Genomic DNA, 24,327 nt, shown 5'->3' on the forward strand with positions numbered 1-24,327 from the left:
AACTATACCAATTAGCAAGCAGATGTAATGTGTCTGACTTCTCATACTTTCAATCTAATGTCCAACAGATGAGTCTGCATGCTCAGCTGCAAGGTTCTGGAATGATGCAGGCCCCTGACTCACAGAGGACCCAGCTGAGCTTTTCTCATCCCATTCTATGTAGGGCACAGGAGTGATGCATAGACTTAAGAGAGGTTCTCTTTGGAGAAGCCTCAGACACAGGGTTATTTTTCACTATCACTGAATTAGGAAATCCTTGTTGACCTTTTAGCTGATTTTAAACATAAAACCATCTGAAATCCACTCTTCCATTGGTCCTAGAACTTCTGGGTAACTTTTTAAAGTTTACGTTTTCTTTCACAGCTCCTCTTCCTAGTTTATAAGTCTTCAAAGTAGAAATGAAAACATTCCCCCAGGCGTCTCTAAACTGTATGGTAAAAATGACAGGTCTAGCTTATTCGTGACTCCATGTCTCCCTGAACCATCGTGCCCCTCCCCATAGGGTTTCAGTCATCCAGTTGAGGACCCTGCCACCCACTCACTGAACACTCCAGACATGGCTGCTCTGCCCTGAGAGGCCCAGTAAGGCACATGCCAAATTCTAAAGACTTGGTTAAAAAAAAAGTAATGTAATATTTTACAATTTTATAATGACTATCTATTTCAAGTTATTTTGGATAAATTGGACTAAGAGTCATTGCTAAAACCAACTTTTAGTCTTTCCCTAAACTGTAACTTGTAGAAAAATTACTATTGTATACATGGATCATGTGACATTCCATTTTTGTTTGGTTTTGGCTTTTTGAGATGGGGGTAGTGGCTCTCATTTTATAGCCCAGGTGGGCCTCAAATCATTCTTCTGTCTCAGCTTCCTCAGTCTTGGAACTCCGGGCAGGTGCCACCATGCTTGGCTTGGCATTCCTTGTCTATAGACAATTTTGCTTTTCACACAGTCCTAATGCTGAACACACGAGGGAGCAGGCTCTCATCCCTGCTCCTGAAGCTGCACTTCACATGCCTACTGGAGAGCATTCAGCAGACAGATGGCAGTATTTGAGCCAAAGCAGTTGAAAAAAACTGTTGGGCACAGGAACTGACCCTACCATGAATTATGACTGGGACAATAGGACAATTCTGGTGGCTGTGTCAGAACTTGTTGATATTTTGTCCTCAGCAGCTACAGCAGGAATGTTTGCAGGCTAAGTGGTCACACTGTCGGGCTTTGAATGGAGCAGGGCAGAAACAGTTACATGAGTCAGGAGGGGAGTTTAGGGACAGGTTAGTGCACATTATCTCCTAGCATATGTCAGGCCCTGCTTTGCTTTCCAGCCCCACCAAAACAACAGAACAGAACAGGAAAATCACCAGGAATGTATTACAGAGTAAATGAAGCTTATGTGAGTCTAAAGCAGTGGCTCTCAGCCTGTGGGTGGTGGCCTCTTTGACAAACCTCTATCCCAAAAATATTTACATTACCATTCATGAGAGTAGCAAAATTATAGATGAATGAAGTAGCCAGAAGAACAGGGTTATGGTGGAAGGTCACCACAACATGAGGAACCTGTATTAAATGGTTGCAGCATTAGGAAGCTAAAGTTCTGTTTTTTTGTTTTTGTTTTTTGTTTTAAAAACAGTTTCTATGTGATTAATGTGACATAGTTACTTCAGGAACAGAAACACCTGCCTACATCAACATTTTCTTGTCTTACTCATCAACTGGAACCTTCTTCATTAACATGAGGCCTGAATTCATCCTAGAGGCTTTCCTTAAAGAAACAAAGTAACTACTAAACTGCTTATTCTACCAGCTCCCATGGAGCCATGCCTACAGGCTTTAAAAGCAAGCAGAGAAACAAACCATATTTTTCTCCCAAGACCCATGGGGCCTGCTGCTCTGAGAAGGATGGAAATGAAGAAAGGCCTACTCAGCTGCACACTCAGCTGCATACTCTACACCTGGTGTGATACCTCCCGTGGGAAGGCCATTCTTCTATCATTTTATGTCTTTGTTTGTTTGTTTAATTTGTGTGTGGTGAATGCAAATGTTCTCATGGGTATATATATATACATATATTTGGATTCCTGTGTGTGTGTGTGTGTGTTCGTGTGTGTGTGCACATGTATATGCGCACACGCACTTGTGTGCACTGGCCTTTGGAGGCTGAGGGCCAGTGTCAGGTCTTTCTTGTTGACTCTCACCTTAGTTTTGAGACAAGTCTCTTCCTGCACCTAAAGCTTGTTGATTTGACTAGGATGGCTGACAATAAGGAGAGTCGGGGATCTGTCCATTTCTGCCTCCCCAGCACAGGCTCACAGACTTGTGTGTTCGAGCAGATCCAGCATTTACATGGGTGCTATTTATTGAATCCAAGTACTAGTACTTTTATGGCAAATACTTAACCAACTGAGCCATCTCCCCAGACCCTCTGCTACTATTTAAGATGAATTTGTTGTTCAGTCCCCCAATCCTGTTCTCTTCAGTTATCCTTTGGTAAGAATGACAAGCAGTTAGAAACACAAGTACAAGGCTTCTAGAAGGTTCTCTATGAATTCTAAAAATGACACAGGAAAGCCTCCACTCTCATCATGCCCAGCCTATGTCTTCGTTTTCTCTTTTCTATCCGTCTCCATCATTTTCTGTCTTCTAACACACCTGCAGTGTATGGACGACTGAACACAGAGGCAGGACTCATGCTTAAACTGTCAGATCAGACTGCTATAATCTATTGTCTTGCATCAGAAGAAATCTTTAAGAACTCTGTGCATGCCATTATGTCAGTGGGCCACAATACATAGCTTTACAAAATTTGAAACGTTTTGAGCTATATGCCAGACATCTTGTGAGGCTATTTAACATTTATAGCCTTGTTTTTTTTTTTTTTTTTTTTATACCCTGCAGACTTAAAAACATCCAGTGCAAGCTTTGTTCAGTTGCAGAACATATAATTTAAAATCAGGCATCTCTTCTTTGCAAATTGTGAATGCAGTCATATAAAAGAGACAACGTTTATGTCACTCTGCAGCAATAAAGTTAACATGCTGATTTTTAAAAATAATTTACTTTTTAAAAATGTTAGTTAAAAGTTACTTTTTATGCCAAATTTTTAATTTTTGTTTGAAGACGCACATACATCTAACTTATGTGCCATAAAACATAGTTATAATGAAAAGATTGGCATATTTAAATGTAAATTGGGTTTAATGTCAGAAACATTGACATCCCATTTTTAACTATAGTAAGTTTGAAGGATAAATTAAAATAATCGACTGAAAATTACCAGTTTGCATTTTAAAAACATTATTCTTGCTAAGATGTTTCATGTTGACATATCTAGATCTGAGGAGACAACTAAGTGGAGATTCCTCCCTCTTGTCTAAGATATCATGTTTGGGTTTACATTTTCAGCATAAATGCATATGGCTAACAGGGGCTTAGAATTAATGTAGCAAACAATAAAATTATCTTTTGCAAGGGAACAAGTTATAAAAAAAATTATTTTGGGTTTTTTTTTTTTTAGTTTTTTTCTTAGTAGAGATAAATGAACTCTAAGATTTTGGTTTTTTATGTTTTATTTTTTGCTTTTCTTTTTTTGGAAGTGGTTGTTCTGCTTTTGTTAGGGTTTCACCACTTTACCAAGGTTGACCCCCAAATTATGATCCTCCTGCCTCAGCTTCTCAAGTGCTGGATTTAAACATGTACTATATACCCAGTGTCCTGAGTACTTTTGTATTGATCACCATCAAAATGATGTAGATGGCTCAAATATATAGGTACATTTCAAGTTTGTATGAGAAGTCTATCATAAGCATATGTTAGCTAAAAGTGTATCAAATCAGACGCAGAATAAAAACAAAATAATCTATCTTCAGATTTTTTCCTTTGTTAGGAAGCCATAGCTGTCCAGCCTTGGTCCAGAGTTGTTCCAGCCATTGCTCTTGCTGTTCATAGATGGCGATGGATGTATCTGCCATTTAATATTTATGTGCTAGGTAAACACTGCATCACAGAGACTCATGAATGCTTACTGGGCAGTGTTCAATGTAGTTCAAATTCAGGAATCATTACTTTACTAAGAACCCACATAAGCTCTGATTAAGAAAACTCTAACTCTATACAGTTTTATAATACAAACCATGATAATGCAGAGTTCAGATGCAAGTGTGACCTAATGAACAGATAGTTTTGTGTAACCAAACATTCCTTTAGCAAAAAGTTGTATGTGGCATATACATGAACATGCTTTTAAGTTTGTATGTGTGGCCAGAGGTTGACATTTATGAAGGCCAGAAGTAAATATATTAGCTGGACTGGCTGTTCATTGAGCGTCCAGGATCCTCCAGTCTCTCCGCATGCTCCAACACCCACCCACTCCTGCCCACCCCTACAAGTACCAGACCTGGTCTTTACAGGGGTTCCTGGGATCCAAACTCAGGTCCCTGTGCATGAACATCTCTTACAGCAAGAACTTTGCCCACTAGTCATTTTTTTTTTAGTAGAACAATGCTCCTTACATGTCTTTCCAGCCTACATTTATAAACTAGATCACAAACTGTTGACACCGCATACCTTTACAGCACCATTCTCATGCATAGTGATGCAGTTATCAGCATCTTCTGAGAGCTGGTACAAGGCCTGAGCTGTAGCTCGATGCACATTGGTGTCATTTGATTTCAGATAACGCACCAGTGGAGCCACTGCCTTGTGCTCTCCGAAGGCCACTCTGTTCCTTCCCCACATACAACATCGTGAGATGGCTTCTGCCAGGTGACGCCTCAGCTTGTCATTATTCTGGAAGAAATGAGTGTGTGCTGTAGTCACTCTGTGCCTGCTACCCACTGAGAGGCCAAGGAGGCTGCAGGGGCACTCACTGACTCCTTAGGAAGTACCTTGAAGGAACTATAATTTTGGTTCTCTTTCTTTTAAATACATATGTACATATATTTAAATATATTTATATATTTCTTTATATATCATATATGTGAGATAAATATATATATATAGCTCTGTGTAGCTCTGATCTTGAACTCATTATATAGACCAGATGGGTCTCTAATCTATGTACCTCTACCTCTTGATTGGTGGGATTAAAGGGCTTGGCCTTTCTGAATTTTCTATGAATTGAATATAATTGGTGCTATCAAAGATGAGACAAGTGTCTAAAAAACTGGCCATTTGTTTCAGGAAGCATGATTGCCTGCTAAGTAACAGGCAAAACCTCATAACAAAACCTTACAAATCAGGGCCAACAAAATGACCAGTAGGTAAATGGGTTTACTACCAAGACTGGTGACCTGAGTTCCATCCTGGACCCACATGGTGAAAGTTGTCCTACGACCTCTATGTGCACATTATGGTATGTGCACATGTATGAATACACACACACACACAAGATGTAAAAATAACCTTATAAATGATCAAGTTGCTTAATAATAAAAACACGTCTAGAATACTGTATATTCCTCAAGGAGTATTTCATTTAGTTGGGATGAGTGGATTAATTCTACTTACTCAACCTATATTTATTTCTTATTGCAGTTGTGTGTGTGTGTGTGTGTGTGTGTGTGTGTGTGTGTATGCTATACATGTGTACTTGCATCTATGTAGGTACACATGTGTGTATGAGCATACTGGTGCACCTGGAGGTCAGACGTTGACTTGGGTGTTGCCTTTGGTCACTTTCAATGTTACAAATTGAGGTATAGTCTTGCCTGGAACCCAGGTCTTGCTTATTTAGCTATTCTAATTAGCCAGCTTGCTGTGGACCCCTCACCTCTGTTTCCCATCCTCTGGGATTACAGATAGGCCAATATATACACTTCGTAAGTGTGTGGGTACTAGAGATCTACACTTTGACCCTCATGCTTGAGTGGCAAGTGCTTTTATCTGTAGAGAACTCTAAATCCCACATTAATTTCTGAAAAGGGAAAAACAGAGCATCATGTAGTAATCTCTACTGAACTTTCTAGTGTCTCTTCTGTATTTTCTTAATATAGACAAGACTTTCTGCTTAGAGTTACCTCAGATTGTACAGAATAACAGAGCATGCCATGGTTTTCTGTTGTCCAATTCTTGTGACTCACAGAACATGTTGCCCAAGTCTGACAGATGCTCAGAGAGTCTGGGTGTCCTGGGTGTCCTGCCCTGACTATTCTTCCAGTGTTTGCAGTTCTAGTTTGTCACTCTCCTACCAAGTGGTACTGTAAGCTCTGCTCAGATGGCTCTGGGCACGGTGAAGTCATTGTCTCCAGGCCCTGCTTTAGCTGGCACAATTTTAGATAAATAGTATAATACTTCCAAAGCCTTCTGGCTTGAGTGTGTCAGAGTCCAGGCTTCTATGATGGGAAAAGAGCAATTCCACTTCTAATGTTGGAATGAATAGCTACATTAAGAATAATGACCGCAGCTGGGAAGATGGCTAGCACTTATATAATAGCAATTATATTTGCCACAGCTTTGCTTGTCAACAAGTCATTTAAAAAATATTTAACAAAGATCTTGCATATTAATATTCTCCATATAAAAATATGTCTTTGTGTCTATTAGTTTCAAGAAAGCTCAAGGAGTTGAAGAAAATCTTACATTTCATCAGCAATGGGCACTAAACCCAAACTTAGATCTCTAGGTCCCATATCCCTTGTTTTTCACCATACTGTGTTCTGAGAGAATCCCAGGATAACAAGGCATTACTCACTGTATTGGCAAGTTTGGACAATAGAGGAACTACTCCATGGTCTGTAATAACAGCTAAGTTCTCCTGGTCTTTTGCTATGTTGGTGATAGCAGCACAGACACTGGCCAGGACCTCTTTATTATCTGACTTCAGTAAGTTGACAACAAGTTCCAAACCACCAACAAAGGAACGAACCATTTCTCCGGCATCCTAGATAACAGAGAAACACCTTCTTTTAGGCTAGTTTACAAAAGGTGGAAAGTAATAATAAGGCTGCTAAATATATTTTAAGACAAAAGAAAAATTTAGTTTAATATAGTTCTATATTTTCAAATTCTATGTATATATGTGTATGCTTATATGTATAATAATGAATATATAGACAATAAATATGTACACTTTAGTGTTTGAATATTTGCCACAGGAGCTGTGAGCAATTAACAATATACACTGGCTTGTAGTAACTGCAGGCTGCTATATAAAGTCACTGCAAATATTGAACTGGCTAATAGTGAACCACTGTTTCGGAAACATAGGGTTAGGTCCTGACAAGCCTCTGAAGACAATATTTTTGCCAAGTGAACAGTATATAAGAGTAGTATTCATGTTTCTGTTTGACATACCTCTATCTATCTATCTATCTATCTATCTATCTATCTATCTATCTATCTATCTATCTATCTATCTTTTATTTATTTATTTATTTATTTATTTATTTATTTATTAGGGGTACATGTGCCATAGTACACTAGTGGAGGTCAGAGGATAGGTTATAGGACTTGGTTCTCTCCTTCCCACCATGTGAATTTAGGGGATCTGACTCAGGGGTCAGACTTAGCAGCAAGTGCCTTTGCCAGCAGAATCATTGAGCTGGCCTGTTCATGTATATTTTTAATTTATTAACATCAACATCATGGCCAACAGCATTATTACTCATGTACAGAAGCTTGGCAAGCTCATATTTTTTTCTGAAAAAGTACATCAAAGCCTTCTTGTGCTTAAGAACCATAGGCAATACTTCAGCACTCCGCCTGGAGACAGTTTAGCACTGAAATAATGTACACAAAGCACAAAAATGTGAAAAATGTGGCCTCACGTGGATTCCCAAATGGCCCCATGCTTCCATTATGAGCTGAAACAAAAATGCCAAGTAATGTGTATGGGGGCTCGGCCCCTTTTTGCACATCTACAAGAATAACCATGGAAAGTCCTTAGAGTAAATTTGGCATATCAAAGAGGCCTCTGTCAAGAATCTGTGAATGAGATGTGTTGATACACACACCATGTAGTCATTGTGTCAGGCACATCTGGTGGGGGAAGCAAGTGTGCTTTGAGAAATGACAGGGTTCTAGCCAGGCATGGTGGTGCAAGCCTGTATTGCCAGGATTGGACTGAGACAGGAGAACCATGAATCTAACGAAAGACTGAATTTCCATAGCCTCCCTTTAAGGGGGTTAGGGGAGGCAATGAGAAATGGTAGGGAAACACAGTGAGCAGCACACCAAGGAGCAGGAGGATGGGGCTGAGATAATACTTAGGACAGATTTAAACACTGGGGTTTAACATTTTTTTAAGGCACTGTAGGAACTACACATCTGTTAGCCCTTCTGAGCCTTACAACAATCCTGCCCTGTAGGTACCATTAATTCCATTTTAGATTTTAAAAACTGATTTAAAAATTTAAAACCAATTTACAGATGTTGAAAGTTATAAACTACAGTCTCCATAACCTGTGTAATGGCAAGACACCATGTGAGCTTTACCGATCATCAATTTGATTTTTACATCCCCACATTTTGTAAAATTTTCCATGGTGCAATTGCTGCAGGGTAAAATCCAAGCTCTAAAACATGGTTAGTAAGGCATTCTTTGTAGCCTGATCTTGTCTAACCTCAACTTGATCACGTATAATATTTCACATAAGCCTGAGTTCACTGGCTTCTGCTGTGAACTGGGATTGAGCAGCTCCTCAAATACTTCACTCAAAGTACAGATCACTATAGGTAGTGAATGGCTTCTTGTTTGTCTTTTACCCTGAACTTTAAATTCCAGGTGGGCTCATTGTCCATTATTCACTAGCCACACCAGTGTCTAGCAGTTAGTATTTGCTTAAATGGCAAACGTTCTCCACAAATGTGCACTGGGGGAACCTGGAATGTTAAGCACACTGTATGGGCCTGAAGATGGGTGGTGTGTGTGTGTGTGTGTGTGTGTGTGTGTGTGTGTGTGTGTGTGAGAGAGAGAGAGAGAGAGAGAGAGAGAGAGAGAGAGAGAGATGCGATGGAGTCACATGATAAATCCAGGGAAGCCAGATTCTGCATCAGGGTGCAGATCTGAGTTTATTACCCAGTGCAGAACCTTATATACAGTGTTTGAACCAATCCCAAGCCCACAAATCCTTGGCCAATCATATCTCACCACAACATCACTGTTGCTCCAACAAAAGCCCTGCCTGATGAGGTTACTCAGAAGGAACATTGGGGAAGTGGGGAGAAAGAAGTATGTCCTGTTAGGTCACCTGTTAGGACTTCCGTGAAGAAGAGGGAAGCAGCCACCAACCCGGCCTAGATCCCTTTTTACTGTTTCACTAGTGTTCCGGGAGCCATCTTAGATCTAGTTCCCTCACTCTCCGTTCCACCTTTTCCTTCACAACCGCCACAGCACACAGGCTTGCTCCTTCAAGGGAAGGAATACAAAACCCTTTCTCTGCCCAAAAGGCCGGAGCAGGACAGGAGACAGGCTTTCTAACCTGATGACCTTTGCTCTATCTGTGTGGCTAGAGGTTTTCCTGCACCGGATTCTCTTTCAGATCATTTTTTTTCTCGATCAATTTATAAAACCTATCTTTATAGACTTTGCAAAGAGTTTCAATGTAGTCAAGTCTGATCTGCATTTAGCTTACTTTGCTCCTCAGAGAGATTTAGGCATGCTTTGTTGTGCATGTGGGACTAAGCTGATTATCACCAGAATAAATTTCTCCAAATTGTGCTGTGCTCAAATGTGCCTAAAATAAACTACTTCACACCAGACTCCCAAAGTCTGAACCAAAACCGGCTACTGAGTTGCATTTTGTCAAATTGCCTTCATGTTGTCTCCCAGAGCTTGTCACACTACAGGATGTGAAGGTCTCGGAGACGCCCACACACAGACACACATGCACAAACCTATATGCATAATAAACCAGAATAATATCCTAGTATAAGGTAAAGTTAGGAAGACACAGATCCAAGGAAGTATCAGCAAACACATAGCTTTCTCCCATTGCTATGGAAACAAACAGGATCAATACTGGGGCCTAGAATTCAAGGCCAAATGGAAACATTGCTTCTGATAGTTGAGATTTGTATCTAGTGTACCTATAAAGTTATTTTGAATGCTCCATTTTCATTAATTCTGGAGTAAAAATTTTATTATAACACAAAGAAATGATATTCACAACATTGGTCTACATTGTCACTTTATTAAAATTTTGAGAATTAAGAAGTTATCAGACATGAAGATTATATTTAAAAATTCAGTAACTACCAAATATATGCAAAACCATCCTGTCGATTGCTCTCTCTTTAAAAACTAGCAAGTCTTGTGTCTATTAAAAATGAGCCCTATACTACCATGAGGTGACCTGGGCATTCGGGGGTGATGTCTTCCACCCCGTTCCCTCTCACCACCTAAGGCAGTTGGGAAAGTTGACCCTGGGTTATGAGACCAGGTGAGCTGGCCTTGCTCCTTTTGGGCTCTAGCATTCTGGGGAATGGGCCCTGCACTTCACCTGAGCAGCACAGTGGGGCTGGCTCTGGAGCTGTAGGTGAGGTAAGCAGGTCCCAAGGGCACAGGAGCAGCAGAGCTGACCTTGCCTCCTGACAATGGCAGCATTGCGTGGCCCAGTCAGAGCAGTACTGGACAGCTTGCCCTGGTGGTACAGATAAGGGAGAACCAGCAGGCTGACATGCTCAGTATCACCCACGCCCAGATCCATGGCTTTGGGTTGGCCCACCCTAAAATCTACATCATCTGTGAACTGTTGGGGCACATGAAAGGGCCAGTTCTGCTGATCCAAAGGTGCAGGATTCCTATGACACAACAGGGCAACAACAGGATAACCCAGAGGAGTCCTGTGAGGATCCAATGTTGATGGTGTCACAGAAGCCAGAGACCTCAAACTAGACCAATGACTCACTGCAATGAACATTCACTAGTGAAGACGTATGGACAGAGGGGTAGACTGTGACACACTATAGCTTCCATGATGAGATGTTTTCTATGCTTTGTTTTTGTGTGTGGTGTGTATGTGCATTGTGCATATATGTGTATGTTTATTTTAAGGGGGAGGTTGCAAGGGCAGACAGCAGATACAAGGGACAGGGATGTGAGTGGGATTAGAGTGCATAATATGAAACTCACATCAATAAAAAGTTTAAAAATTTTTTAAAAAAAGAACAATATAAGGTTGGGGAGATGGCTTATAGATGAAGCACTTGCTTCAAATGTTAAGTATAGAGATCAGGTTCCCAGAACCATATAAAAGGCCAGATCCCCCAGCCTATAATCCCAGCATTGTGGGGGTAGAGAAAGAGGATTCCCAGGGCAAGCTGGCTCACTAGACTAGTAGAATTAGTGAGTCTAAATTCGGTGTGGCTGCCATAAATATGTTGGAGGAAAATTGGGAAAGATACATGACATCAACTTCAGACCTCCCCCTCCACATGTATATGTATGTTTATGTATATGTATGTGTATATGTATATGTATCAGGCTACTCACATGCATGTATCTGTATACATACCACATGTACATATAAATGCAAATATGAAAAAAATGAAATCATTTTCAACAACAGTTAAGAATAACAAAGTCAGAGGGAATGAGGGCGAAAAATACTGTGCTTACAGACAATTAACACACACCAGGAAGACAGACTTAGAAAACAAGGTGGACATACAATTACTATTATTAGTGTTTTGACAATATTGGGGATTGAACACAGGGCCTTATGTGTGCGATATATGCACATCAGCCTGGAGCTACACCCTCAAACCCTAGTCATATTACTAAAGGACTGAATTAAATCATAAAAGATACAAAAGGAAAAAAGTAGATTTGCAACAGTCCTTGTATCCTGTGATTATCAAACAAAATGAGTTTTAAATAGACATGAAAGATCTAAAAATCAAGAAGGAAAGAAAGATTCAATTGGGAAATCAGACTGACCCAGAAGAAAAACAAAGAAAGAGTGAAAACTTTATTTTTAAAGAAACAGCAGGTAGGACGGCAAGTTAATTTATAACTATAAAATACCAAAAGAATGCAAAATAAATAATATAAAATAACTACAAAGAACTACAGAAGACTGAGCAGAACGGCAGCACATGCTAAAGACCTAAGGAAGAAAAGCAAACCAGTAGATAAGGAATTCAAAGCATAAATTAAGAGAATTATCTCCTAAAGTAAGTAAACCCCAAGAACGTATTGAAATAAAGTGCTTGGGATAACTTGCCCAGAATGAGCTACACATAAAGACACATCTTCATCCAACTGCTGGACTTAAAAAACAACACCGTGGTCAGCAGGTACACACAGTACAGACCCATCAAACCCAGTCTCTCTTTATTCACATACCCACAACCCTTCAACACCAGCTTGAATTGATCTTTCTATGTTCAGGTTGACATTTCTAGCATCTGCATATAATAGAATATTTAGTCTTTCTGTTTCTGGCTTTTCTCTACTTGATATAACATCCTCCAGCTCCACTCATTTGGTACAAATGTCAAGGCTTTATTCCTCATGATGACTAAATAATATCCCACTGTGAGTAGGCACTACATTTTTTTTTAATCCATTCGTCTGTTGATGGTGACCCTAGAACAGACTAAGTCTGTCATGGATTTCAAAAGACACTCGCCTATTATTTGTTTAAAGGTCCAAGCACAACCAGTGAGTTAAGAGTTGATGCTCCTGGAAAGTTTTTTCCTACTTATTTAAGGGTATTGTCACAATTGACCAGACCAAGAAAAACAGAACATAAGGAGTAAAATAATCTCTGGTACTCATGATGCTTGTGGAGCTGCTGAATCTGCTGACCCTAAATGCCACACATGATTTGACATTGGCAGCACAAGTGCCTTAGACTTGTGTTCATTATGTTGCAGTGATTTTTCTCGGGGCTTTCTCGCCAAGACTGGAGATACCCAGCTAGGTACAGAATGTAGTTAATCCTAGCACTTCAGAAGCAAAGGAGAAGGATCGTGAGTTTGAGCCAGTCTGAGACCCTGTCTTGGGAACAATAAGAAATAAACAAACAAAACAGAAGTTAAAAAAAAAAAAAAAAAAAAAGAACAGAGAACCCCAGTCATCTTCGTAGTTGCCCTTGGGAAATAGGGTCACTCAGTTGACATTTAATAATTGTTTAATGGTTTTTGTTGTTTTGTTTTGTTTTGAGACTGAGAGAAGTGCAACCTCAAGATATTTGAGTTTTGGGCTGGAGATGTAGCTCAATGATAAACCTATTATCTAGCATGTGCAAAGGCCAAAGTTTAATCTCAAGTGCTGCCAAAAATAAAAATTAAACTGCTAACTGGTTAGCTAGCAAGATGATTGATAGATACAGAGAGAGCCATAGTAAAAACATAAAAAGGAAAGAATGTAAGGTCTCTATGCTGGATTTTAAGTTGATAAGTTCAGGTCAACGAGTCAAATTAGGAATCAGTCTTTGTCCCCTGACTCACAGGCCTACCATCCTCCTGATTTTGCATAAGCTGGGGTAATAGGACTATAGTGAAAAAAATGTCAAAAGTGATCATATCTGTATCTTATCCAAACTTCCTAAGGTGAATGATATGAGATACAGGGAGCCAAAGCCTCAGCCGAGATGCATGTACTGTCTCACCCAGCTCCTAGGAAGTTTGCAGTACTCAGAACACTAAAAAGGTTAGCCTCAAGTGCCCCTGACCCTTGAAGAGTTGATTATTTGTTTTGAGGGTGAGACTTTTTTCTTTTCAGAGTTAAGGATTTTAAACTTATGACATCTTGCCTTACATAGTTTCTCTGGAAAGGGAGACAGTATATTTGAGGGAGGAAAACTGTTACCCTGCCAAAGCAGTCTTGCACTAATACTGAGGGGCTAGGCAAACCCAACGCATTTTCCACCTTCGCATATATCCTAGAAACTGGTCTACACCAGTTTCACTGTGATGCAATACTGTTCTGCACAACTCACATACTCATCTATAGTAGTAAAACCCTGAGTAATAAGAATCAAAACAATGACTACCTCAGTGTATGCAGTGTAGAGGGATTTTCATGCATGTGTATTCCTTGGATTCTGACACGTACACATGTATTCCACTGACTCTGACAAAATAGCCCAAGGGAGTAAGAGGGCTGCTCTGCATAGACATGGGGTTTAAAGTTCACAAATAGATTGTAGCAAATCTATTTAGATAGTTTTAAAAACTCTAGTATTTTTTCACTTCACACTAAGTGCTAACTCTAAACACTCACATTTGAACTTACCAGTTTAGTTCTTGTTTAAGACACGAAGAAGACCTTTCACAGTTTAAGAGATTTGTAATTCCAAAGAACATGAAGTTCTGTGAATAAACAGGAGCACCCAGTGGAAGACAGGAATTGATGTTATTAGGGGTGCAGCTATTGAACTAGAAAAGGTTGTGAAGTCCAAATTAGACATGATCAAGTAGAATACACAAATGAGACAAAAATGTAAAGAGGGAAAAATACTAAGAGTGTGTAAAAGTCAAATCAGTTGGGAAAAATTAAGGTATTATTTAGTGATTGATGAATAAAAGAGAAAGCAGGGTGCATTGGTATACAGCATACTTAGTGTATTGGTATGCAGTTCGTTCTCTTACCTCCAGCAAAAGGAACAGACTCTTTTCTGAAGATGAGACATACACACAATTTTGAATCAGAAGAGCTATAAAAAGAGGCTATATGATGTGTAGTATAGTATTTGAAAATGATTTAAAAATAGCACATCACATGTAAAACTTTCTAAACTCCTCTATTTCCATTAAAAGATAATGTCAGAGAATCCAAAACTCAATGGGCACAGCCTGTCTTAAAAGTGTAGTCAGTGATTTAGACCTTTTAAAAGTCTCATTAGTTCCATCCATTTGCCTAAGAATTTCATGAATTCTTTGTATTTAATAGCACTGTATAAATGTAGCACATTTTCATATCCATTCCTCCGCTGAAGGACATCTGGGTTCTTTCCAGCTTCTGGCTATTATAAATAAGGCTGATGTGAACATAGTGGAGCATGTGTCCTTATTACATGTTGGAGCATCGTCTGGGTATATGCCCAGGAGTGGTATAGCTGGGTCCTTAGGTAGTACTGTGTCCAATTTTCTGGGAAACCGCCAAACTGATTTCCCGAGTATTTATCCCAGCTTGCAATCCCACCAGCAGTGGAGGAGTGTTCCTCTTTCTCCACATCCTCACCAGCGTCTGCTATCACCTGAGTTTTTGATTTTAGCAATTCTGACTGGTGAGGTGGAATCTCAGGGTTTTTTTTTTTTTTGTTTTTTTTTTTTTGTTTTTTTTTTTTTTTGATTTGCATTCCCCTGATGACTAAGGTTGTTGAACAATTCTTTAGGTGCTCCTCAGACATTCAATATTCCTCAGTTGAAAATTCTTTGTTTAGCTCTGTATCCCATTTATAATAGGGTTATTTGATTTTCTGGAGTCTAACTTCTTGAGTTCCTTGCAAATATTGGATATTAGCCCTCTATCAGATATAGGATTGGTAAAGATCTTTTGCGGGTTGCTTTTTTGTCCTATTGACAGTGTCCTTTACCTTACAGAAGCAGCTTTGCAGTTTTATGAGATCCTATTTGTCAATTCTTGATCTTAGAGCATAAGCAATTGGTGTTCTGTTCAGGAAAATTTCCCCTGTGCCCATGTGTTTGATGCTCTTCCTCACTTTCTTTTCTATAAGTTTCAGTGTATCTGGTTTTATGTGGATGTCCTTGATCCACTTGGACTTGAGCTTTGTTTGATCCACTTGGACTTGAGAATTGTACAAGAAGATAAGAATGGGATTTGCCTTTTTCTGTATGCTGACTGCCAGTTGAACCAGCATCATTTGTTGAAAATGCTGTCTTTTTTCCACTGGACAGTTTTAGCTACTTTGTCAAATATCAAATGAACCCCCCATATGCATATGGGTTCATTTCTGGGTCTTCTATCATTCTGATGAGGTAACCCAATCACAAAAGAACACATATGGTATGCACTCACTGATAAGTGGATATTAGCCCAACAGCTCCAAATACTCAGGATGCAATTCACAGACCACATGAAGTTCAAGAAGAAGGAAGACCAAAATGTGGTTGCTTTGGTTCCTCTTAGTAAGAGAACAAAATCCTCACAGGAGCAATTGTGGAGATAAAAAGTAGAGCAGAGACTGAAGGAAAGGCCATCCAGAGATTTTCCCACCTGGGGATTTATCCCATATACAGTTACCAAACCCAGACACTAATTGTGGATGCCAAGAAGTGCATGCTGAAAAGGAGAATAATATGGTTGTCTCCTGAGAGGCTTTGCCAGAGCCTTACAAATACAGAGGTGGATGCTTGCAGCCAACCATTGGACTGAACGCAGGGTCCCCAAATGAAGAGTTAGAGAAACGATTGAAGGAGTTGAAGGAGTTTACAATCCCATAAGAAGTACAATATCAACTAACCAGACCCTCCAGAGCTCTCAGGGACTAAGCCATCAATCAAGGAGTACATATGGCTCCAGATGCATAAGTAGCAGAGGACAGCCTTGTCATGCATCAATGGGAAGAGAGGTCCTTAGTCCTAAGACTGTTTGATAGATGCCCCAGCATAGGAGAATCTAGGGCAGGGAGGTGGGAGTGGATGGGTGGGTGGGTGGAGGAACACCCTCATAGAAGCAGGGGAAGGGAAGATGGGATGGGGAGTTCTGGGAGGGGGGAACCAGGAAAGGGGATAACATTTAAAATGTAAATAAAGTAGATATCCAGTATAAAAAAAAAGAAATATAACAAAAAAAAAAGAAAAGAAAAGAAAAAAGAAAGAAAGAAAAAGAAAAGTGTCATTAGAATATGAGTGCATGTGAGAACAAAGCAATGTTTGTAAGGGTATGTCACAATAAGATCCTTGCTCCTGTCACAGTGGTTAAATTCCCCAGCCTAAAAGTATTAATTTTAAATTCAAATTTTCTTACATTTTCAAATACAGATTGAAAAAAGAAACAAACAGAATCAGAGTACCAACTACCATCCTTTTCCTTATGAACTGGGGCAATGTAAATTAGATTCTGGAGAAGAAATGCAACACGCTTTATAATCCAGATTTACCTTGAAGAGAGTTTTAATCTCATTGATGCTCAAGAAAAATACTATAAATTAATAGATCTAATTTTCCCAAATTCCTTAACCTAATTCAGGATAGCTTAAACATTATAGAAAATAGTGTTGTTTATTTATTTTCCCACTTAACAGTGTTCTATGCTGACTCTCGTTTGGGTGAATATTGCATTAATGAGGTCTAAACTGTGAGGCACTGTTGTGTACCAGACGCTTACAGAGTTAATGACGCAACATTCTCCACCAGTGATGTATTTGAAAGGTGCTAAACAAACACACATTTTAAAATAGATGTGATTTATAAACTCGATGTGCATATATCTGTATACACTTTATGTATGCATATTTGTGTATTTTTAATGCTATCGTATATTTAGAACTTTAAAAAAGAAGCATATGTATATCATAACAGATTTATAAAAGAAAGTGAATACCAGTTTAGGTTCAGCTGCTTCTGGACAGTGAGTTGCATGGGTCAGGCTGAGAAAACTTAGCAATGATAATCTCATGAAATACTGGAGACCAGAAGCACAGAGCCTCCATCTTATGGAAACTGGTTTTCAAGCTTGGTCTTGTGTCACACTTTTCTATGAGTCTGTAATCCACAGACTCATTTGGCACACAAGAGTCTATTAAAGTCATGACATGTGTAAAACACACTGGTTCTTCATATCTTCATATGTGTGAATGCTTTCCAAATGTGTGACACCAGCTTCCCCATCCCCCTTATAGTCATGTATCTATAACAGATTTGTTTATTAAATGTTTTTCATAGATCTCCTGTGCCAATTATCAAAATTCTTAAAAAGATACTCAGAGTTTAACATAGATCTCCAGATGTGGCCCAACCACAGGAGTATACTGGGACTCTTAGACGTGGGACTTCTGCTCTGCACTGAGTGAATGTATGAGCTATTTTAGCAGTCATCTTGCTATGTTTATGTTTCATTTTGAGGCTAGCTGAAATCCCTTCTTGCATTTTATAAGTTACCACATATCCACAACACCCTTATCTTGCACTTAAGGGATTTTAGCCCCCCCTTTATGGCATTAATTAAGTTGAACAGTTTCCATATAATTGATATAAGCTTTTCACCCTGTGGAATTTATATTTGTATAAAGCTTAGAAAAAATAAGGGAGGTGTCTGAATCTTTCAATGTAAGCAAGGTATTTGATGGCTCTTGTTTCAGCAAATTTGTTGGAGAGGCAAAAATATAATTGCTATTTCTTTTTGATGAAACAAAATGGTGGTTCTCAAGCATAACTGCACATACTTCCACTCGGAAAATTCTTGAAATGTCCTCAGCCCAATGTTATGGTTTAGGTTCTGAAACTCAGGTAGTTAAACTTGACCACCAATGTGACAGTCGTAAGAGCACATTTAGGCTTTTAGGTATGATTACATAATGAGGACAGAGCTCCAGTGAATGGCATTAAGTCCTGTTAGAAAGGCCTTCTTGCCTTCCACCTTCTCCCATGTATACCATCTCCAGAAACAGAGGGCAGCCCTCACTAGACGTGGTGCTGATGTCTTGAGCTTAACTGCCCTGAACCATAAAAAAATAAGTTCCTATTGTTTTCAATTCTGTGGAATAAATTTCAGCAGTGAAAACAGATCAAGACACCCAAGCTGTATCTGAAACCAATTGGATTACAATGCATGGACATGGGCCCTGACAACATAAGACTTACATGTAATTCTAATGTTTATGGACAGTGGGTTGAATACTTGGGATGCATCCATGAGCATTAAAAAAAAATAATGTTGACTGAGCTACTGCTCTTCTATAAACTTAATGTCTTCATCTGTGATGTAGAAGGTTGTTAAAGGGTGTAGGCACACACACATGTGTGTGTAGAAAAAGAAAGAGAGAATTAGGAAGAGAATATAACAAGGTACCTAATATATAGCAATAGCTGTTGAGTTATTTTGGTGTTATTTTGAGAATATATTTGCTACTCATAGTTTGCATGATCAAAATGTCAACCTAATAAAACAATTAAAACTTATTTAATTGTATTTATTTATTCTTATAAATGTGTTCAAAGCAATAACTCAAGTTACCATTTTACTACATATTCAGAGCGAGTTTAAAACCTGAAGAGAAACTGACAACTTATACCTTTGTTATTAAGCAATACTTGCATGCTTACTTATACCATTGAAACCATTTCATTCATACAATCTTTTGGTAAATTAAAGATCTCAGGAATATCTGAGACTATGTTTGTGTTAAGAGATTCAGAACTAATCATTCCTCATCTGGAGTGATTTAAAAACTCAAGTGTCCAACTCCCAGTGTCAATGATAGAGATTTCTGTGAATGTTATTTTAATGTGGAATGAGGATAATGATCATCATTCAGAATAATTATCAAAGTGGGAGTATTTCTGCTTCCAACTTTGCAACATTAGTGTCAAAATGATGAACTCAACTGCTTCTGTTTAGTTGAAGAACAAATACATGAGACCCATCTGGAACACTACCATAAGTCTCCCAGAAAATAGGATACCTCACAACAAGTTCACAAGCAAAACATGAGCAAAAGCTGGACTTTGAAAATGTAACAACACAGTAGTTTCAATGCCAACTACAAAGATAATAAAAATTAGAAAAATTGGGATTAAAAAATTTCCAAATTAATGGAAGGCTTGTAACAAAGAGCCCCCACTCAACAATTCTCAGCAAGAAGAATAGATGTTTATAGCAGACTAAGTTGTCCTGTTTACAGCCCTTGCTCTGAATCTTCAGAATTCTTTCAAGTACATTGTTAAGGGAAATATGCAGCCTAGCAACCAAGATGGACATAAAAAGTCTCCGTTCTAAGGGACTAAGGATAATTTGACCTGGATGGAAGCTGACAAAATCCACAGAAATGAACAAGTATCTGGACAGAATATTAGACCTTGTCAACAAGACATTCATAAATTCATAAATGAGCACCTCCCTAGAGATAGGAGAGTACTACATACACACATGCTTTCATCTTAATTGACCTGAAATCTCCGTTCAGACAAACACAAAATATAATGTAGTATGTAACATAAGTGCCACAGTGGCTGTTGTCAAAGGTTGTGAAACAAACGTGCAAGGCCACTGAGGAAGAGCTCTGCAAATAAATGAATGAATGAATATATTGGCCAATCAGAGACTTCAGAGACCATCAATATTGTCACATACAGAACTAGTAACCTGCAATACAGATAAAAAATAAGACAACACACACACATACTCATATACACACAGGGGTGGTAAGATATCTCTTAAAAGGATGAATTTGATTTTCAGAGTCTTCAAATCATGTCTTTGAAATGTTTTTAATCAAAATAAATGAGGCATCAAAAGAAAGTAGAAAGTGTACCTCCAAGGAAAAATAGCAGTTAGCAGAATCTAAATCCAAGAAAGCCTGTTAAGCATTCTCTCAGAAGGAGAATATCAACAAGATGATTTAAAAATTTAAAGGATAATTAAATAGACCTTCTGGGGTTAAAATTATTCAGTTTCGGTGAAAATTTAATCACTGAAAGAAAAAAAGAAAGGCTCACTGGAACAGGCAGCAGAGGTACTGAGTAAACAGAACAGCAGATCAAGTCAGGCTATCCCATCAGAAGAGCCAAGAGGAAAGGGCTGAAGAGGATTGAACTTTACCTCAAGCCTTGGGATACAGTCAAGTGCCCCAGTATTTACATCTGGCAGCTGTAGAAAGGAGCAGATGGAGTGTTTGATACATAATTCTCAAGCCTTTTCTAATTACATTAAAAATGTTTAATCTCAAGTAAATCAACAAATGCCATGTACAGTACATTCAAGGAGCTCGAAATTTAAACCTGTCCTAGGCCAACTATGGTAAGACAAAGAATCTTGAGAGACATAAAACAAAATAAAACCTTCCACCTTGGAAACTTAGTTCATATTAAGGGATCACTTCTTACCAGAAAACAATTACACATCAACAAGATGGCAGACTAGGAAGCTTCAGTCCCACCTTCTCCCAAGAAACAGCAGTTTTCTTTCCTTTCCTTTCCTTTTCCTTTCCTTTCCTTTCCTTTCCTTTCCTTTCCTTTCCTTTCCTTTCCTTTCCTTTCCTTTCCTTTCCTTTCCTTTCCTTTCCTTTTTTCTTTTCTTTTCTAAAGATTTATTTATTTATTATATGTACGTACACTGTAGCTGTCTTCAGACGCTCCAGAAGAGGGAGTCAGATATTGTTATGGATGGTTGTGAGCCACCATGTGGTTGCTGGGATTTGAACTTGGGACCTTCAGAAGAGCAGTCAGTGCTCTTAACCGCTGAGCCATCTCTCCAGCCCGAAACAGCAGTTTTCTATGCAGAGTTACTGAAACAAGTCTGCCAGAGCTAGGAAAACCAGTTCAGGAATCTATAGCAACAAGAAATTGTCAAAGCAACAGAATGCCTCCTCCAAAACATCACACTAACACACTGCAACTTTGCACTGGTGTAGCATATGCCACCAGGAGACCACAGTTCAATTCCTAGGAGGCTGCAAGGGGCAGCATGAGGTTAATTTCAACATGTGGCTGTCTACATGAGTTCTAGCTCATTGGACCCAGAGCTCTAAAAGGGCACTATAGCCAAGTCAGGATTTCAGGTGACAGAAGCTGCAGAAGAGATGGGAGGTGCATGGAAATTTCTTGGGCCTTTAGCTTCACAGATATCTTAGGGCATACTTTACAGGCAAATGGAGACAACAAAACATGTATATCTCTAAGAAGAAGCAGGCATGAGCCTCTTGGGAAAGTTAGACATGTCAAAGCAGCTAAGTATATGTAAAAAAATATATAGTGAGACTCAGATGGAATATATGCACATAAAAGACCCAAGAAGCTCGACACTCATTCGGAGAAACCCCACGTTTCTACCAGTTGGTAATGTAGTACTTATTGTCCAACCTAGTCTATAACACCTTTAAAGGTGACTTTTTCAAAACGTTCATTTTTAAACAAATATACAACAGCATACAAAGAAATAGGAAGGAAGCTAAAGGAAAGAGTTAATGTCTTGAGACCAATTATAAAGAAACAAATGCTTCCAATTTACTAAGCAAAGACTTTAAAACGTAAGTATACTCAAAGTAAAAAGAAATAGAGGGAATCAGGAAAACTGTTAGAAAATGAAAACAGCAGGGGGAGGGTATAGGGGACTTTCCGGATAGCATTTGAAATGTAAATGAAGAAAATATCCAATAAAAAAAGAAAGAGAAAACTTCATACAGATTATAAGGACTATCTTGAAATAGCAAATATTTCACTCAAAAGAATTAAGTAAAAATTTGAGCCAGGATTTGAATGTACAACTGATTAAAACTGGGTCAAAAATAAATTTTATTAGTGTAAAAACAAACAAACAAACAAACAAACAAAAAAGAAATTCTTCATATGAAAGGAACCAAATAGAAATTCTGAATCTAAAATATAATGTTTGAATGAAAAAAATCCACCATAGTAGTATAAAATAATCCTAACAGGCATAGTGAAAGGATCAAGAAGTAAAGATACACGTTTTTTAAAAGTATGAACTTCCAAGAGTCTCACTGCAACTTCTTGTGGGCATATATATTTTCTCCTTTCTATTTACCTGGCATGTCTTGATCTGAGATGCCTGTGAAGATGGCCCCTGCAATTTCCACATACCTCCTATTGCCTCTGTGGCTTCTGCCACCTGAGATCCTGACTTTGCTATGGGGTCCATTGGAGTTCACTTGAAAAAAACTATATCAAAGAAGAAAAATGACTGTAAAACAGTGACACTCTCTGAGAATTCTTGGCTGAAATGTTACAAATATAACATAAAAATACAAGCATCAAGTCAAAGATATACCAACAAGACATGCAACACTCAAGACTGTTCCAAGATTAAGAGTTTCCAAATGTGGCAAAAATCAGTGAATCACATACAAGTAGCTAGATGTGAATGGTGTAAATGTCTCTATAAAAGCTCCCAGTTCAAATGACAGGGGTGATACATTTAACACAATAAAAGGTAAATCTGTAAGCTAAAAATTCTATATATGGTAAAGGTCCTACAAGAATGCCAAAAAATTAATATTACAAAAATGATAGCAATTTCTAGTAGACCTGCTATACAAGAGACTCTACAGATGTAAGAATTCCAGACTCATGAAAAATCAAGTTCTACAGTAAAGATTAAAGGAAGAAAATTATATTACAAGTCTTAAACCAATTTTGTACTACTCCTTTTATTATTTATAAGATTTTGAAAACTAATGCAAAAATATTATTGTCAGTATATACTCCTGTATATTTAAAATATCAATGTCACAGTTTTAAAATAGTATATAAAATTTCCACGATGACCACAAAGAAGTTACAAAATGTACCGAAGATAAATAAATGAGAAAATCATCAAAACATGTCATGATGAATAGTAAACTAAACAAAAAGGATAGCATTAATTAAGAAGACGAGAGTTGAAGGGTTATAAAAACACACAATATAACAACATAGCAAAAATGAGTGTTTCCTTGTCAGTAATGTCTTTAAATGGAATTAATTCCCAATCAAGAATTCCAAGATGAGTTAAAAATAAGTCACCATCCTACAATAGGCTACATATAAGATATTTGCTTGAGATCTAAGAGCACATATTAAGTTGAAAACAAAAGGTTAGTAAAAGATATTTATAAAAATAGTAAACAAGAGAAAGGATAGACTTATTAGTAAGTGACAAATAGACCAAGCCAAAACTGCTGTAAAAGACACAAAGACTGTGGGATTGAAATAATGGTTTTCCAGAGGACTCAGGTTTGATTCTCAGCACCCACATAGTAGTTTACAACTATCTGAAACTCCCATTTCTGGGTTTCCTTCTCTGGGCCTCTGAAAGCACCAGGTAAACATGTAGCGTACAGATACATGAAGGTAACATACCAAGTCACATAAGGTAACATACCAAGACACATAAGGCACAGATATACATGACGGTAACATACCAAGTCACATAAGTCACATAGACACATAAGGCACAGATATACATGAAGGTAACATACCAAGTCACATAAGGTAACATACCAAGACACATAAGGTACAGATATACATGACGGTAACATACCAAGTCACATAAGGTAACATACCAAGACACATAAGGCACAGATATACATGAAGGTAACATACCAAGTCACATAAGGTAACATACCAAGACACATAAGGTACAGATATACATGACGGTAACATACCAAGTCACATAAGGTAACATACCAAGACACATAAGGCACAGATATACATGACGGTAACATACCAAGTCACATAAGTCACATAGACACATAAGG

General features: G+C 38.4%; 1 protein-coding gene across 8 annotated transcripts in view; it reads right to left on the reverse strand.

Annotated features, from left to right (window-relative positions):
- The window catches only part of Odad2 (outer dynein arm docking complex subunit 2), a 220,973-nt gene that overhangs the window by 33,626 nt on the left and 163,020 nt on the right, over window positions 1-24,327 (reverse strand). For 7 of the 8 annotated variants that reach the window (XM_085833537.1, XM_085833542.1, XM_085833536.1 and 4 more), the window contains 2 exons: window positions 6,693-6,881; window positions 4,568-4,789 (listed from right to left, as the gene is read on the reverse strand). The exons of the other annotated variant lie outside the window; for it this stretch is intronic. In XM_085833537.1, coding sequence (XP_085689663.1) covers window positions 4,568-4,789; window positions 6,693-6,881 — 411 coding nt within the window. The remainder of the gene's footprint in view (window positions 1-4,567; window positions 4,790-6,692; window positions 6,882-24,327) is intronic. 8 annotated transcript variants of the gene reach the window in all.

The sequence above is a fragment of the Mus caroli genome, unplaced genomic scaffold (genome assembly GCF_978045245.1).
Source record: "Mus caroli unplaced genomic scaffold, Mus_caroli_1 scaffold_19, whole genome shotgun sequence".
In the NCBI taxonomy this organism is placed as follows: domain Eukaryota; kingdom Metazoa; phylum Chordata; class Mammalia; order Rodentia; family Muridae; genus Mus; species Mus caroli.